At 42.5% G+C, this 16525-nt stretch overlaps 1 protein-coding gene across 2 annotated transcripts in view; it reads left to right on the top strand.

Moving 5' to 3' along the window:
• SHISA9 (shisa family member 9) overlaps positions 1-16525 on the top strand; it is a 338038-nt gene that overhangs the window by 289627 nt on the left and 31886 nt on the right. For both annotated transcript variants that reach the window (XM_054454380.2, XM_054454379.2), the window contains exon 3: positions 14279-14434. In XM_054454380.2, the coding sequence (XP_054310355.1) occupies positions 14279-14434 (156 nt within the window). The remainder of the gene's footprint in view (positions 1-14278; positions 14435-16525) is intronic.

Genomic DNA, 16525 nt, shown 5'->3' with positions numbered 1-16525 from the left:
TGGGGAGGCTGGGCACGATGGCTCATGCCTGTAATCCCAGCACTTTCAGAGGCCAAGGTGAAAGGATGGCTTGAGCCTAGGAGTTTGAGACCAGCCTTGGAAACACAGCAAGACCCCGTCTCTACAAAAATAAAAAAATCAGCCAGGCATGCTGGTGCATGTCTGTAGTTCCAGCTACTCAGGATGCTGAGGTGGGATGATTGCTTGAGCCTAGGAAGTCGAGGGTGCTGTGAGCTATGATTGCGCCACTGCACTGCAGCCTGGGTGACAGAGCAAGACCCTGTTTCAAAAAAAAAAAAGGTATGAGGAAAACAGGAATTGAAAATAAATGAAAGTATTAATGTAAGGAAGAAAAAGAAAAGGAATGTTACAATATAATATTATATTGAAGTCCTATCACCCAGTACCCCCAGAATGTGACTTTATTTGGGGTAACTGCAGATGCAATTAGTTGAGATGAAGCCACACTGGAGTAGGATGAACCCCTAATCCAATATGACTGGTCTCCTTATAACAAAGGGAAATTTGAACACAGACACACACAGAGAATGCCGCGTGAAGACAGAAGCGGAGATCCCCAAGCCCAGAAATGTCAAAGGTTGCCAGGTAACCATCGGAAGCTAGGAGAGAATCGTGGAGAAGATGACCCCTCATCACCCTCCCAAGGAACTATCCCTGCTAATACCGTGACCTCAGACTTCTAGCTTCAGGGACTGTGAGATGATAGATACATTTCCGTTGTTTAAGCCACTCCGTTTGTTGTTCTCTGTCATATTACCTTAGCAGATGAATACAGGGAGGTACAGGAGTGTTTAGTGAGGGGATGAAGATTAGGGAGGTCCCTTGGTGGGTGTGATGGAAGGAAGATGCTCAAGGCAGAAGGAAGTTTCTCTCCATAGAGGTGGCGCAATGCTGAACCTCCAGACTCTTCCTGATATGTGCTACAGGCAGCTTAGCTTGGTGGAAGAAACATCAATGTTGCCATCACACAAACCTGGCATCGAATCCTGATGTTGTTACAACATGCTGTGTGACTTTGGGAAAGCCATTCAACTTCTCTGAGCTTTGGTTTCCTTCTTTGTAAAATAGGATTGTTATACTTAGAGATATGAGGGTAAAAAGTTTTTACATGGTTAATGTGCCTTTTTATTTGGCCTTTCTGAGTACACGACTTCTGTCTGAGTTAGCCTGCGGTAACCATCTGCTTTGGAGAGAAAGGAGAGAGAATGAAGTGGAAGGCGTGTGTTTAAGCTGAGACCTGAAAGATGGCTCAGAGTTAGTTTGGGAAAAACGCAAAGGAGAGCAGAGGATTTTACAGAAGAAAACTGTATTTTTACATATGGTTAATTGTTACATGACAATTTATCCTAACGAGCTTGAGTATCTGGTTTCTAATTTCCTAACACATTAGAACTGCGAGTAAAGAAGGCTGCCTCTCACTATGTGGCTGGTAAAACAGACTGACAATGATGGAAGACAAAGGAAGACTACATGATAGAAGGAATTAGGAGGAGAGGGACACAGAGGAAGGAGACGAGAAGGGGCAGAAACTAAACAGCCATAGCAGCCTGGGGCTATTGAGTGAAGGGGCAAACATGTCCTGTTAATAGTATCTCATTAAATTGGATGAAGTGGCTGCTGTGGGCATAAAACACCCTTTAGTCTTTAGAATGATGATGCTGAGCCATGAAGGGTGAGTTACGGGACGTTAGGGATGTTCTGTTTCAGAATCGATAACAATACATTGTGGTTTCTTCGTCAACATATATATGACGCTACTTCAAAACAAAATTGAACTCCTCCTCTTCTTTTTGCTGCCTTTGAAACTCTTGCAGAATATAGATGAACAAGGCCCCCTGCCTTCTAAAACTGGATTAGGTGGCCCTCTCTTGTGCTCGCGCAGGAACCTCTGTTTTGCTGCATCACAGCATTAACCGTTGCTGATTGCACCTAGTCCTTCATGTATCCCGCCATGCTGCGGATCTGCCTCCTACCCTAGACTGTTAACTATTTGCAGCACAACCGGGATTTTGAAATGAATCTCCGTCCCCCAGAGCCTGCGTAAAAACTGGCTGAAAGTGAACATTAGATAAATATTTAACAACTCTAGTTTTAAAATATTTCCATCCTAAATGGTTCAAAAAAATTTTTTTAAGTTTTCATGCTTAAAGATATAAACTCTTGGGTAACACCAATGCCTCATTTTCCAAAGGTTTTATGATTATATATGTGTTTTTTTTTCTTTATTGCAAATTCCTGCTGGTCTCTCTGCCACCAAGATTCAATAAGATTCAATTCTCCTTCTACGTAAACCTTTTCTGATATAAGCCTAGCCTGCTATGTTCTCTTTTGACAAATTCAGGGTAATTTTGAGTTGGATTGGATACTTCTTTTTTCCTTGCTTGTGGACAGAAAAAAACCTACATGGTATTTCAAACTATAATTTTAAGGTTTTCCCTTAAAAAGGTTGCTGGCATAAAGATTTGGAAAGGTTAGAAAGAAAAACAGAGCTAAAAGCCAGAGCTCTGTTCTGATTTCTGAATGTCTATTCTCCTTTTTTGTTCTTATGAGACTAACCAGTGCAATTGGCCCCAGCAGGGACATCTCCTGCCCATTCCCTGTCGTTAGTCTGGTTTTGAGACAATGGAACAATCTAGACTATGTCCAAGAATTCTGAGCCCAGAGGGGGCCTTTTGGAAACCTAACATCCTCTTTTCCTCATGGCCACCTGTTATGTTGTCTTGGCTTTCTAAACAATTGGAGGCAATCAAGCTTTAGCTACCATATGTTGGGTGCTTACTATGTTTCAGTGTATTGCTAAGCATGATGTTCATAATGTCTTTGAACCTCACAGTAACCCCATGAGGAAGCTGTTATGGTCCCAATTTAGAGCTTAGAAGACTGAGGCTCATATAGGCTTTATAACACACCCAAAGATGCTGTTGGTAAGTGGAAGAGCAAAAATTTGAGTCCAAAATGGACTGACTCAAAACTCCATTCTTATTTCATTATGTTGTCCTGGATGGTGCTGTCTGTGGAGAGAGAGATGGCTGAGGCCACATCATAGGGTATAGAAGGTGTGTTGCAAACAGTGGAGATGAAGAAGGTCCCTGGGCAGGACCAGTGTAGCCTCATGGGCTAGGCAAAAGCATGGTCCCTCTTGAATATTGAAAGCTTTAGTAGAATTTTATACAAAAAAGACACCAGTACTTGTACGTTCATCGCAGCACTGTTCACAATAGCAAAGTAATGGGACCAATGAAGTGGAAGGAGTGAGGGTTGGAAACTGTTGATGTGCTCATCAACAGTTGACTGGATAAAGAAAATGTGGTATATACACACCATGGAATGCTATGCAGCCATGAACAAGAATGAAATCATGTCCTTTGCAGCAACATGGATGGAGCTGGAGGCCATTTTCCTAAGTGAACTAACTCAGAAACAGAACATAAAATACTGCATGTTCTCACTTATGGATGGGAGCTAAACAGTAGGTATCCAGGGACATGAAGATGGAAATCACAGACACTAGGGACTCCAAAAGGGAGGTGGATGGGAAAGGAGTGAGTGTTGAAGATTACCTTTCAGGTACAGTGTTCACTATTAGGGTGATGGCTACACTAGGACCCCGACCCTGACCTTTATATAATATGCCCATGTAACAAATATGCACAAATATGTATCTAAAATAAAATAAAATTTGAAAAAGAAAGCTTTGGAAAAATTTTACAAAATTCTTTAGTAAGTGGTATAAGAGCTAGGAATCATTAACCAAGCACAATGCCTGGAACAACATAGACACTAAAATATGTGAGGAAGAATGGATGGATGAACCAAGCTGGAGAGGCAAGGACATAGGTAGGTTCCACCAGGAAGCAGGGTATTTCTAATTTGGGAGGAAACTTGTTTATTATCTGCATAGAACAGTAAGTTCTGTTCTCTGGATAGAAGAAACAGGCCGAGGCGGGTGGATCACGAGGTCAGGAGATCGAGAGCATCCTGACTAACACGGTGAAACCGCGTCTCTACTAAAAATACAAAAAATTACCTGGGCGTGGTGGCATGCAACTGTGGTCCCAGCTACTTGGGAAGCTGAGGCAGGAGAATCGCTTAAACCCCGGAGGTGGAGGTTGCAGTGAGCTGAGATAGCACCATTGCACTTCAGTCTGGGCTACAGAGCAAGACTCCATCTCAAAAAAAAAAAAAGAGAAGAAGAAGAAAGAAGGAGGAGGAGGAAGAGGAGGAAGAGGAAGAAGAAGGAGGAGGAGGAGGAGAAGAAGAAGGAGAAGAAGAAACAAAAAAGCATAGGTCTGGCCAGCAGTTTTCTCATCTGACTGGGAAATTTTGCAAGAAGAAAGAAGTCATTCAAGACAGAAGGAATTTTCTCTCCACAGAGGTGGTTCAATGAGTGGTTTAATGCGTGGTTCAATGCTGGAAGAACTTCCAGGCTCTTCTTGATCCATTCTGGGGGCAGCCTAGCTTGGTGGAGGAAACATCAGTTTTGCCAACAGACAACCTTGGCATCGAATCCTGATACTGTTATAACTTGCTGTGTGGCTTTGGGCACTCAACCTCTCTGAGCTTTGGTTTCCTTATTTGTAAAATAGGATGGTTTTACTTAAGAGATGTGAGGGAAAGTTGTTTTTACATGGTTAATGTGCCTTTTCGTTTTTATTTGGCCTTTTTTTATTGTTTTTATTTTTTTTTTAGGTGGAGTCTTGCTCTGTTGCTCAGGCTGGAGTGCAGTGGCGTAATCTCAGCTCACTGCGACCTGCGCCTCCAGGGTTCAAGTGATTCTCTTGCCTCAGCCTCCCTAGTAGCTGGTATTACAGCTACCATGCCCGGCTAATTTTGTATTTTTTAGTAGAGATGGAGTTTCACCATGTTGGTCAGGCTGGTCTCGAACTCCTGACCTCAGGTGATCCACCCGCCTTGGACTCCCAAAGTGCTGAGATTACAGGCGTGAGCCACCGTGCCTGGCCAATTTGGCCTCTCTGAGCACATGACTTTTGTCTGAGTTAGCCTGTGGTAACCATCTGCTTAGGAGAGAAAGGAGGGAGAATGAAGTGGAAGGAAACCCAGTCCACACAACTGTGTAGGGCCCGATGCCCCATCGTGGCAGGTTCTGTGGTAAGACCCCACCTCTTGGGGTATCTGGTATCTCAGAGTTATTGGGGAGTGCCAACCAGGCAACCTTTTGGTTAGATTATATCCCTCTGTTTCTTAACTGGTTCAGCTGCCCTGTGACAGCTCAGAGCTTCACTATGAGCTCCTACCAGAGTCTCAAAGGAAGCAGGACAAGAGACTCCTGCCTCAAGCATTTCCCACAACTCATCCAACATTCCTCCCCTACCCTGTGTCTGAAACCCAAAGAGGGAAAGTCGGTGACATGATCTTAGTCTTCCTCCTCTCTCTTTCTTTTCCTTCTCACATCCCCCCAAGAACTGGAGGAGTCAGACATCCCATCCCATTCCTCTCTGGTCCGTTCTTGTAAAAATCCTGTGGTCTTGCCAACCAAGTCTGGTCCTTAATATGCCGAAAGGTGGAGATTAAAAAAAAAAAATTAGAACAAAACACCATCCAAAGACAAATGTCTTCCAAATGTGCGTGACTTCACGTTGTATTACTGTCTGGCTGTCAAATCATTTCTGAATGTTAGAGATTTGAATATTACCTCCTTCAGCAGCAATAAGGAAGTGCCTAAGTCCACAGATTGTAGAGTCAGACTGTCAGGTTCAAAGAATGGCTCTGCTGTTTCCAGTGATGTAACTTTGGGCCAAACTTCTCTGTGCCTTGGTTTTCTCCTCTACATAATGGGGTCGATAATAGTATCTCATAAGGATGCCTGGGATAATTCGATTAGTTAGTATATGGAATAGTGTGGGATACCTCATAACCCCTTTATGTTTATTATGTATACAAGTGTGTCTTCACCTTCCTCATCATTATCAACATCATCATTTTTTATGTTACTTCTGTAATAAATCTCAATTTCCCAACCCTACCCAGGCATATGGAAGTCATGGGCCATCCAGAGCCAAGCCCACACACTCAGGAAGACACGAAGAGAAAAACACATTAATAACTTAAAAAATACATAGTCCATAAGCACTGTGTTCTAGTTGATAAAGTTGTGTCCCATGAGGATATGGGTTAACAATTCTGATATTGCTATAATTATGTACTGGAATTGAACAAGTAACAAATGGATGGTGGATAATGGGAACCAGGTTTATTATTCTTGGAGTGGGAGGTTACAGATAATCGAGGGAGGAAGCTAGAATGATTCATTTGACAGTGAGTTAGAGTTGGAGACATGAGGATGACTTCATGCTTAGGTCAATAAAGACATGGATAGTTCCCTCTGTAAATTTTTATAGATATGTGTGTATATACATATATTAGCATACATATCTAAATTCCCTTACCTTATCATTGTAGAGGGAGTAGAAGCAACCAGCACACCTGGCACCCAGATTTTGGTTTCTAATATTATTCTCCAATAAAATGAACCAGGCTCCTTGAAGAAATGGTTGATTCTTGGACCAGGATAACAAATCTATACAAGATGAGCCTGGGGAATCTTGTATTGCTAGAAAGTTAGAAAGTTTAAAAATGAGGGGGATCTGTCAAAGGAGCCAATTGAAATAGTTTCTGATGCCCAAATTTGGAACAATCTGAGCAACAAAACAAAGTGGTAGTGGATTATAACCCAAAGTATAAAATACATATCCATGTGTCTACACTGATATGAATACATGATTGAATCAATACATAAATGGGGAAGAAGAGACAAATCTTCCATAAGGAATAATTCCAAATAGTTTATGTAGATTTTTTCCACTCAAGGAGGTAGAGCATAACCCCTACTCCTTAGATATGGTGTGAATGTCACACAGTGACTTCTTTCCAAAGAGTAAAATATGAAAAAAGGGGAAAATAGAATACTTTGATAGAGGAGAAATCTGTCCAACACTTCCTAAGCCAGGTGATAGTTTAACATCAATAGCGATGAGTCATTATAGTACGTATCTTTGTTATGTTATGATGAGAATGTCACTTTACCTCGGTGATTCCCTTCACCCCCAAACCCATAACCCCAATCTAATCTGAGAATAATATGAGACAAATTCCATTAGGCCAGGCCTGGTGGCTTACGCCTGTAATCTCAACATTTTGGGAGGCCGAGGCAGGCAGATCACCTGAGGTCAGGAGTTCGAGATCAGCCTGGTCAACATGGTGAAACCCTGTCTCTACTAAAAATACAAAAAATTAGCCAGGTGTGGTGGTGTGTGCCTGTGGTGCCAGCTACTTGGGAGGCTGAGGCAGGAGAATTGCTTGAACCCGGGAGGTAGAGGCTGCAGCAAGCTGAGATTGCACCACTGCACTCCAGCCTGGGCGACAGAGCAAGACTCTGTCTCAAAAAAAAAAAAAAAAAGGCCATTCTACAGGATATCTGACCCTGTACTCCTCAAAACTGTCAAAGTCATCAAAACAGGGAAACTCTGAGAAACTGTCACAGGCAAGAGGAATCTAAAGCGATATGACTAAATTCTAAGTTTAATGTGGTACCTAGATATTTTGAAACAGAAAAGACGGACATTAGGTAAAAACTAAGGAAACCCAAATAAAGTGTGGGCTTTAGTTAATAGTAACATATCACTATTGATTCATTCACTGTAACAAATGTACCATACTAATATGTTAATAATAGGGAAACTGGGTCTGGAGGATACAGGAACTCTCTGTACTATCTTTGCAGTACTTTTGTAAATCTAAAACCATTTCATAGTAAAGAGTTTGCTTAAAGAAATTTATTGTTTGAGGCCAGGCTCGGTGGCTTACACCTGTAATCCCAGCACTTTGGGAGACTGAGGCAGGCAGATCACTTGAGGTCAGGAGTTCAGGACCAGCCTGGCCAACATGGCGAAACCATATCTCCACTAAAAATACAAACATTAGCCAGACATGGTGGTTCACGCCTGTAATCCAGCTACTCGGAGGCTGAGATGGGAGGATCACTTGAACCTGGGAGGCGGAGATTGCAGTGAGCTGAGATCATGCCACTGCACTCCAGCCTGGGTGACAGAGTGAAACTATATCTCTCTCTCTCACTCTCTCTCTCTCTCTCTCTCTCTATCTATCTATATATATACACACACACACACACATATGTGTATATACACACATGTGTGTATATACACACACACATGTGTGTATATATATATATAAAAGAGAGAGAGAGCATGAGAAGATCTTTACCTGATGTCTGTAACATGGTATGTGCTCAACAAAACAACACTATTTGACCATCTAGTGCCTTTCTGGGCTATTCTTCCTTGGGATATGCTTTGAAGGAGTAACTATGTTGTCTTTCCTTTAAGATGAGCCAGAATGGTCTAGTTTCTGACAGTTAATATTTGTCTCTTCTGCATGGAGAAACTTGGAGCATTCTCTCAGTATTTATAACTGAGCATTTTTACCTGAAGTGGCTCTGCGTTGCATCCATTTTATTTCCCTGTTTAGTAACTAAGATATACCACAGAACAACAGGAGTTACATGGTAGTTACCTTGGCGCAAGTCTGCCAGATGCTTCCAATGAGTAATTGTATCTTAACCTTCTTTGAAGACGATTGTTGGATATACGAGGCTCCTTCTCTGTCTTAGGAAGGAGAGCACAGGACACCATCAATTTGTTGTTTGTGGACCGAGGGTCTGCATGGAAAAACAGCATCACAGAAGGGCAAGTCTTCATTCATTATTTCGAAGGGTCGTAATGAGTTGCGCTTATAATGAGGGGGGGTGGAAATTTTCTTGTGGCATTGGATAAGGAATACCTTTCCACAGAGGTGGGTAAGATATCTCTGGGGATGGGGAATGTCTAGAAGGGAACTTCTGAGAGTGAGACATGTTACTGGATTCCATCTATTGCTATGACTGTGGAAAAGAAATTATATATGTGGGCCGGGCGAGGTGGCTCACGTCTGTAAGCCCAGCACTTTGGGAGGCCGAGGTGGGCAGGTCACCTGATGTCAGGAGTTCAAGACCAGCCTGGCCAACAAGGAGAAACCCCTTCTCTACTAAAAATACAAAAATTAGCTGGGCTTGGTGGCGCATGCCTGTAATCCCAGCTACTTGGGAGGCTGAGGCAGGAGAATCACTTGAACCTGGGAGGCGGAGGTTGCAGTGAGCTGACATCACTCCACTGCATTCCAGTCTGGGTGACAGAGTGAGACTCCATCTCAAAAAAAAATTAATATGTGTGTGTATATGCATACCTATCTATATACTTGTATGTGCTTGTACATATGCATACATACATATATACACACACGTACACACATGCATATTTCTTCTCTCAACTTGGCAAGGGCAGGATTTGCAGATTATAACCTAGATCTCATTCATGATGCATTTTTTCACTCACCCTATTGTTCTAGTTTTCTTGGATTCCAACCTGGGCTTATCTCCAATCTGCATTTTTTTTTTTGTTTCTCCTCCCTAGCTGAATATATTTGTGGAAAACTCACAAAGCAAGGTCTGTTCTCTATCTTCCTGTCCAGTGAAATGAAAATGACATTTAGAAAACCTAGTCACAAATGTCTGTTTAATAAATTTTGATTGCTGCTCTGAAACTGGATTTTAATATTTCTGAATATTCATTGCTGGGAAGCTAGCAAAAAATAGCTATCTAAAACTGCCAGAAATTTGCTTTATGTGGTTCTTAATGTGAAACTGGAAATGCAACTTCGGTGTGGCCTCACTTCTTCTTTTGAGAGGGATCGCTTTGATGGGGTCTTATGGTTGTGCCTACTTATATTAAGTAACTACTCACTGCCCCTGAGGTGTCTCAGGACTTGGGAGAAATAATCTAAAAGCAAATACTTTATAATGGAATATCATGTATTCTGTTTAATAATATAAAAGTGTGTCCCAACATATTCAGTGAGGAACATCTCTGTAGAATTATTTTTTTCTTTAACGAAGTGTTTAGTATTTTCTCTAGCAGACCTGGACACAGGGTTTGAGCCTAGTAGGTTGAGCCTAGTAGGTTGAGTCTGGGACTGACGGATCAAATAGATGAGAGAAAGGACTTACAATGGAGGACAATAGGCTTTGAAGGTTCAAATCTTTAATTAGACAGTCTAGTGTTTGGGATGTATTTCCAGGGATAGGGGGGCCTGCCCTTGAGACAGTAGTTAGCTTACTAACGTCCTTGGGCACACTCTATGCACGACTCAGCCAATTTGTTGTTTGAAATTTCTGCTGTAGCTCTGCAGAAAACTGAGGGGCAATACATTTTCCATCTCAAGACAATAGCTGGGTTTGCCCCATGGACAGCCTTCCCTCTGGTCAGTTTCAGCTTCCCAGCGGAAATCCAGACAACAATTGCCTTAGTCAGAACTCTACATTGCAAGTGGCAGGAGCCACAAAACACACTATTTAGAAAGGGGCTTCTCTCTCTCCTCAGCTGCTTTCCTGTGGGTGTGATTCTTATTCTTTAATAATGAAGAAAGATTTTCTCCACATGGTAGGTTCAAATTCTCTTGACTTCATGGCCTTTTCGTTGTTTGACTCCAATGGTTCCAAGTAGAAAAGATGATGGAAGATGGAAGAACTCTGATTGGCCCAGCGTAGATCACATGCTCTCCTCTGGTCCAGTCATTATAAGAAGGAGGTATTGGGATTGGTCTGATTCAGGCTCCATGCTCACTTCCATGGCCAGGGGTCTGAATTACTGTATAGCACAGTGAGCCCTTGCTAGTTGGGCACATACTCACCTGCTTTTCAACTGCCAGCTCTTACATCCCTGAGCGAGGGTATCTGTGGCCACTGGAGCTAGCTTTGCCTGTGAACATGGGAAGTCGCCAGTGCTAACGAATTAATGTCTCCCGGAAGCGGCCCTCAACCAATGACTAATAGGAGTTTCAGTGTAAATACTAAGGGCTCCTTTGCCCTTGGGGTGACATAATTTTGAGGCATGCGTTCAATACGATTTACCAGAATTCCAGAGTGGGATTAAACTCCAGTCGACCACATTGCGTCTTGCTTGGCATTGCACTTTGCTTCTTCTTGTTCTCTAACTCCCCCATCCTTTTGCTACAAGTATTTCCTGAGATCACCTGCCAAATATGCTTGCATTTAAATCCTTTGGTATGTTGCTTTATCCTTTATCGCCACTTGAGTTGTGTGATGAGCTGCCAATCATGGTAACTGTCTTAGTTTGTATTTCCCCGGAAGTCACTAAGATAAGGACTTCGCACAAAAACAGTAGCTATCCACCAAAAAATATATCATGAAACACACACACACACACATACACACACACAGCAGCAGCAGCAGCAGCATACAATGAGAACTTAACAGTAAGCCATTTCCCACAGGACCAATACTTGGGAACAAAACATGGATGGCCTGACATGCCCAGGGGAAGCAGACAGGAACCCGGGTGGGTTGGCTTTGGAGAGGAGAATGTCAGAGAATCTTGGGCTCCAAGGTGTAGTGAAAGCCATACCTTATCAACACGTTTTCTACTGTTACTTTATTCATCCTGGGACTCTTCCATCGCAGCTGAATCTCAGCCAAAAAGCTATCATGGTAGAAGGATACATGCGTCTCTCCAGACGTTGGCCAGAGACTGGGTTACTTGGCACTTATGTTTGGCGACATTCCCATTTAACACTTGGGCTTGTGTGATGGCCCATGCAGGTAAAGTGATAAAAATACTGTCCCTATCCTCATGCCTCAGCTAGGGTATCCCTGCCTCTTTCCATTTGGGTTTGTTGGTTTCTAAAGCCAAACATTTTCCATATACATCAGGGGTTGAGTTATCTAAAAGCAAAGCCTGGGAAAGGGGTTCAGATGCATGTGACTCTGAGGGAGTGTTCTTCAGGTAACAAACACACACCTCTAAGGTTATGAGGGAAGCACCATAGTAAAGGTTAGGGAGCCACACAAAAATGGGGTTTCAGGTAAAGTCCAGATTCAGGGGTTGTCAAACTATAGCCCTTGGGTCAAACTTGGTACCACCTGTTTTTGTAAATAAAGTTTTATTGGAACACAGCCACACCCATTTATGTAATTGTCCCACGGTATCTGTGGGGATTTGGTTTCAGGACCCTCCGTGGATACCAATTTCAACAGATGCTCAAGTCCCTTATAAAAAATGGCATAGTATTTGCATATAACCTACTCACATCCTCTCATATACTTTAAATCATCTCTAGATTGCTTATAATACTAGTACAACACAAATGTTATGTAAATAGTTGTTATACTGTATTTTTACTTGTATTATTTTTTAGTATTGTTATTTTTAATTTTTTTCTGGGCATTTTCAATTCACAGTTGGCTAAATCCAAGGGTGTAGAACCTGTGGATACAGAGGGTCAACTGTCTTCCGTCTAGGGCTGCATTCATGCTACAAAGGCAGAGTTAAGTAGTTAAAACGGAGACTGATGGCCTACATAGTCAAAAATACTTACTACCTGGCCCTTTAGAAAAAAGTTTGCCGACCCCTACTCTAAACTTGTCCCAGTCCATGTGAACTCTGGAGTATCATCATTTCATAAAGTTATCCCCGTGTTGAGGCAAGGGGCTGGTCTTTGGACTTCAGTGTCAGCGGGACATTGGTTGCTGACCACCTGAGGATGAGGTGTGTGAAGCATATTGACCCCAGGGCAGTGGCTCCCATCACCATAGGCAGTGGCTCCTATCGCTGGGTATTGAAGGCAGCTGTGAGCTGTTAGCAGCCAACATTTGCAGCAGCTGGGAAATGGGTTCACATGCTAGATAAAGGGGATCTTTCAAGGCACCACCGGCAACCACCGCAGTGCACACCTGGATGGACACACGTGCTTCATGAAGCCAGAGAGGAACCCGTACTTTCCACCTCAAAGCGAGCCATCATTATCTCACAGTGATGGGATGGATAGACAGGAGGCGAGGCCCAAATTGGAGCCATTTGGGTCTCGCCTCCTGTCTATCCATCCCATTGCTCTCAGAATGAAGATGGTGACCCTTACCAGTGTTCACTGGGTCCTACCACCCTCTCCAACCCCACCTCATTCCAGTTTCCTCACACTGTGTTCTCTAGCTGTGCATGGCCAGAGCTCAGAGGGCAATTCCTTCCATTGCTGAGCACGTTGTGTTCCAACCAGCTCCATGGCTTTTGCTCGTGCTGCTTCCTCTGCCTGAAATACCCTCCCTCGTACCTTCCACCTTCCACCACACTGAACTATTATAACAACCCTCCTTCCTGCAGATCTCAGCTCAGAAAAACCTTCTTGAATCTCTCTTTCCCTGAATCTCATTTCCCTTCAAGTAGCCAATATTTAGTTTGTTTGTATTTACATTTGTTTCTGTCTTGTGCAAACTTGTAGTATGCAAAAACATACATATAGATTATTTTACTTAACAAAAAATGCTATACTATTTGCTTTCCTTTAAAACTTCCTTTTTTCCCTTTAACAATATAAACCATAAGAAACTGTTCAAGTTTTCCTTCATTTTTTTCTAACACCTGAATGATATTCCATCATATGTGTACATACTATGTACATCATATGTATTATAATAATTCATTTAAGAATTCTCATATTGATAGGAGCTCAGATTGTTTCTGTGTGTGTATGTTTTCATTTTTACAAATAATGGTGCAAAAACATCTCTGAACAAATATCCTTACATTCTGATGCTTTTATTTCTGTAGGCTCAGTTGCTAAAAGTGGTATTGTTCAGTCAACATATACATGCGCTTTACATTTCAATACTCCGTGCCTGATTTCTTCCTGCAAATATAGCAAATTGCGTGTCCACCAGCAGCTTTAGGAGGCCTCCCTGTGCTCAGCATCTCTGCCAGTACTCATGTCCTTCAATCCCTTTAACATCTGCCAATCTGTTGGCAAAGGAATGGCTTCTCATTTTTCCTCTGACTTGCATTTCTTTGACTGTTACTGAGGTTGGGCATCTTTTTATACAAATATCATTTCAATGACAAAAATAACCTCTCTACTGAAAGAACCTTAACATGTTAGTTTAACATGTTTTGAGCACATCCTTTGAGATGATGTCAGAAAAACACCCAACTGTCCTCATTTGCTCTCCAATGAGGATTATGAACTCAGTTGTGTCCCATGTATCTGTGAACCCTCTGCTGTTTTGCGACTTGCGTCCCTAAAGGGTGGGGAGAGTTTTGGTCTCCAGTGATGTGGTGATGGGAGGGAAGGTAGATGGTTCTGCCCTGTCTGTGACAATCTCCTGTGTCTTCACTTCCAGATGCCACCCAGATGAACAATGCAGTGCCCACCTCTCCTCTGCTCCAGCAGATGGGCCATCCACATTCGTACCCGAACCTTGGCCAGATCTCCAACCCCTATGAACAGCAGCCACCAGGAAAAGAGCTCAACAAGTACGCCTCCTTAAAGGCAGTCGGTAAGGGCCACCTGATGGATCTTTTTTTCTTTCTCCTCTTTCCTGTCCTTTGCTGCTTCTTGTAGATCTCTTTATCTCCAGTTTTCTTTCCTAATTCCTTTTTCTAGCGCTCTTTTTTTCTCTCTTTCTGCTTTTCTCTGCCTCTATCTCATTTTCATTCTCTCTCTGTCTATAAATATGTACATATATACCTATCTATGTCTGTTTACGCATTCATTCATCCATCCATCTACCTATCCACTCGTATCTATCCATCCATTCATCCATCTACCTATTCACTTATCCATCTATCTACCTACATATTTAGTATCTATCTGTCTGTCCATCCATCCATCCATCATCCATCCATCTACTATTCACTTATCTACGTATCTATTATCTATTGAATCTATCTATCTACCTATTATCCTATCATCTGTCTATCATCTATCAATCCATCCACCCATCCACCTATTCACTTATCCATCTATCTACCTACCTATGTATTATCTATCTATCATCCATCCATCCATCCATCCATCCTTCTATCCATCTACCTATCCACTTATCTATTATTTATCTGTATCATCTGTCTACCTATTATCTATCTATCATCTATCTAACTACCTATTATCTGTCTATCTATCTACCTATTATCTATCTATCTATCTATCTATCTATCTATCTATCTATCTACCTATCTTCTGGGTCTCTCTACCTGGGACCCAGGTTTCTAAGGACCAGAGACCCTCACCTGCTTTCTCTGACCTAGAACAAGTTCTACATTGCTGTGTGAGGCAGGGTGGCTGGGCGAGGGGCACATGTGCGGTGAGGGCTATTTCCTGGGGAGAAGAACCTGGATGCTCATTTGGTCCCACTGACACTTTAACCCCTTTACCATCTCCATCTACCCTAGTTGATCCTCAGGGAATCTTGACATAGAATCTAGGTCTCTCCATCTCAGAAATGCCTTACACTTTAGTGGGTAACACTCTTCACCTACACAGTCCATCCCATTTCTAAGAAGTTGGTAAACAATGCACGTTCCTATCCCAGGCAACTTCTGCTCTTCAGGATTTAAATATTTACAGGGTTGGGCAGCCTGGGGCTACGACTAACTGAGTTCTTACCAAGTGCAAGTCATTGAATTAAGCCCTTGTTTTCTCATAGTGATTGCAAGTCGAAGACACAATGATTATCCCAATTACCAGATTAGAAAACTGAGACTCTAAGAGGCTAATGTAACTTGCCCAAGTCAAGCAGCAGTGGGTGACAGAGCTGAGAATTGAACTCTATTTTTATCACTCCAGAGCCACTGCTTCCACCACTGCCCTTGTTCCTTCAGTCCATTCTTCAATTTAAACATGAGGGGGTGTGATACTTACCCTGACAGTGACTGAGGCTCCTGAACAGTTTGCTCATAAAAGGGTTTTATTGGATAGAAGCAACAGCCACAGAAAGCAATTCCTGACTCCTGATTGGCTGTGGCAACCTCAGGGTTCCCTAAATCAATGGTTCTCACATGTGGATGCCAATTACTAGAATCACCTGGAGAGCAGGTAAAATATAAGGATGCCCCAGGTCCACCCTGGAGATTTCAATTGAACTGGTTGAGGATAAGATTCAGACATGGGCATTTTTAAAGCACTCTGTGGCTGCTTCTAGTGTGAAGCCAGGGGTGACAGCCATCCATGAAAACTACTTCATCAGTCCCACATCCAGGAAAACCAAATCCTATTTCAAGTGCTTGCTCTGAATTTCCTCTTCTAATGACCTTAATTGTTCTTTACATTCTTGTGCATCGTGAATACATGTGGGAAATTCCTTTTCTTTCCTTCTCACTGTGTCCTGTGAGGTCTAAGTTTTTCTCCCTGTCTCAGAGGAGAGATTTTAAAGCCAGGTTTTCCACTTAACCTGTTTCTTCTCTGAGTCCATTCCTTGGGGAGCTAGAAAGAGCCAAACAGATGTGAGTTCAAATCCTAGCTCTACTGCTTACCATCTGTGTAGCCTTGGGTAACATTTGGCCCCTTTTTAAGGTCTCAGTCTTCTAATCTGTAAAATAGGCCTAAGGATGCCTGTGATGACTCATATTATAGACTGGTAAAGGACATT

Source organism: Pongo pygmaeus, chromosome 18 (assembly GCF_028885625.2).
Source record: "Pongo pygmaeus isolate AG05252 chromosome 18, NHGRI_mPonPyg2-v2.0_pri, whole genome shotgun sequence".
In the NCBI taxonomy this organism is placed as follows: Eukaryota; Metazoa; Chordata; class Mammalia; order Primates; family Hominidae; genus Pongo; species Pongo pygmaeus.
The sequence above is the reverse complement of the archived record's forward strand: the minus strand, read 5'-3'. Positions and strand labels throughout refer to the sequence as shown.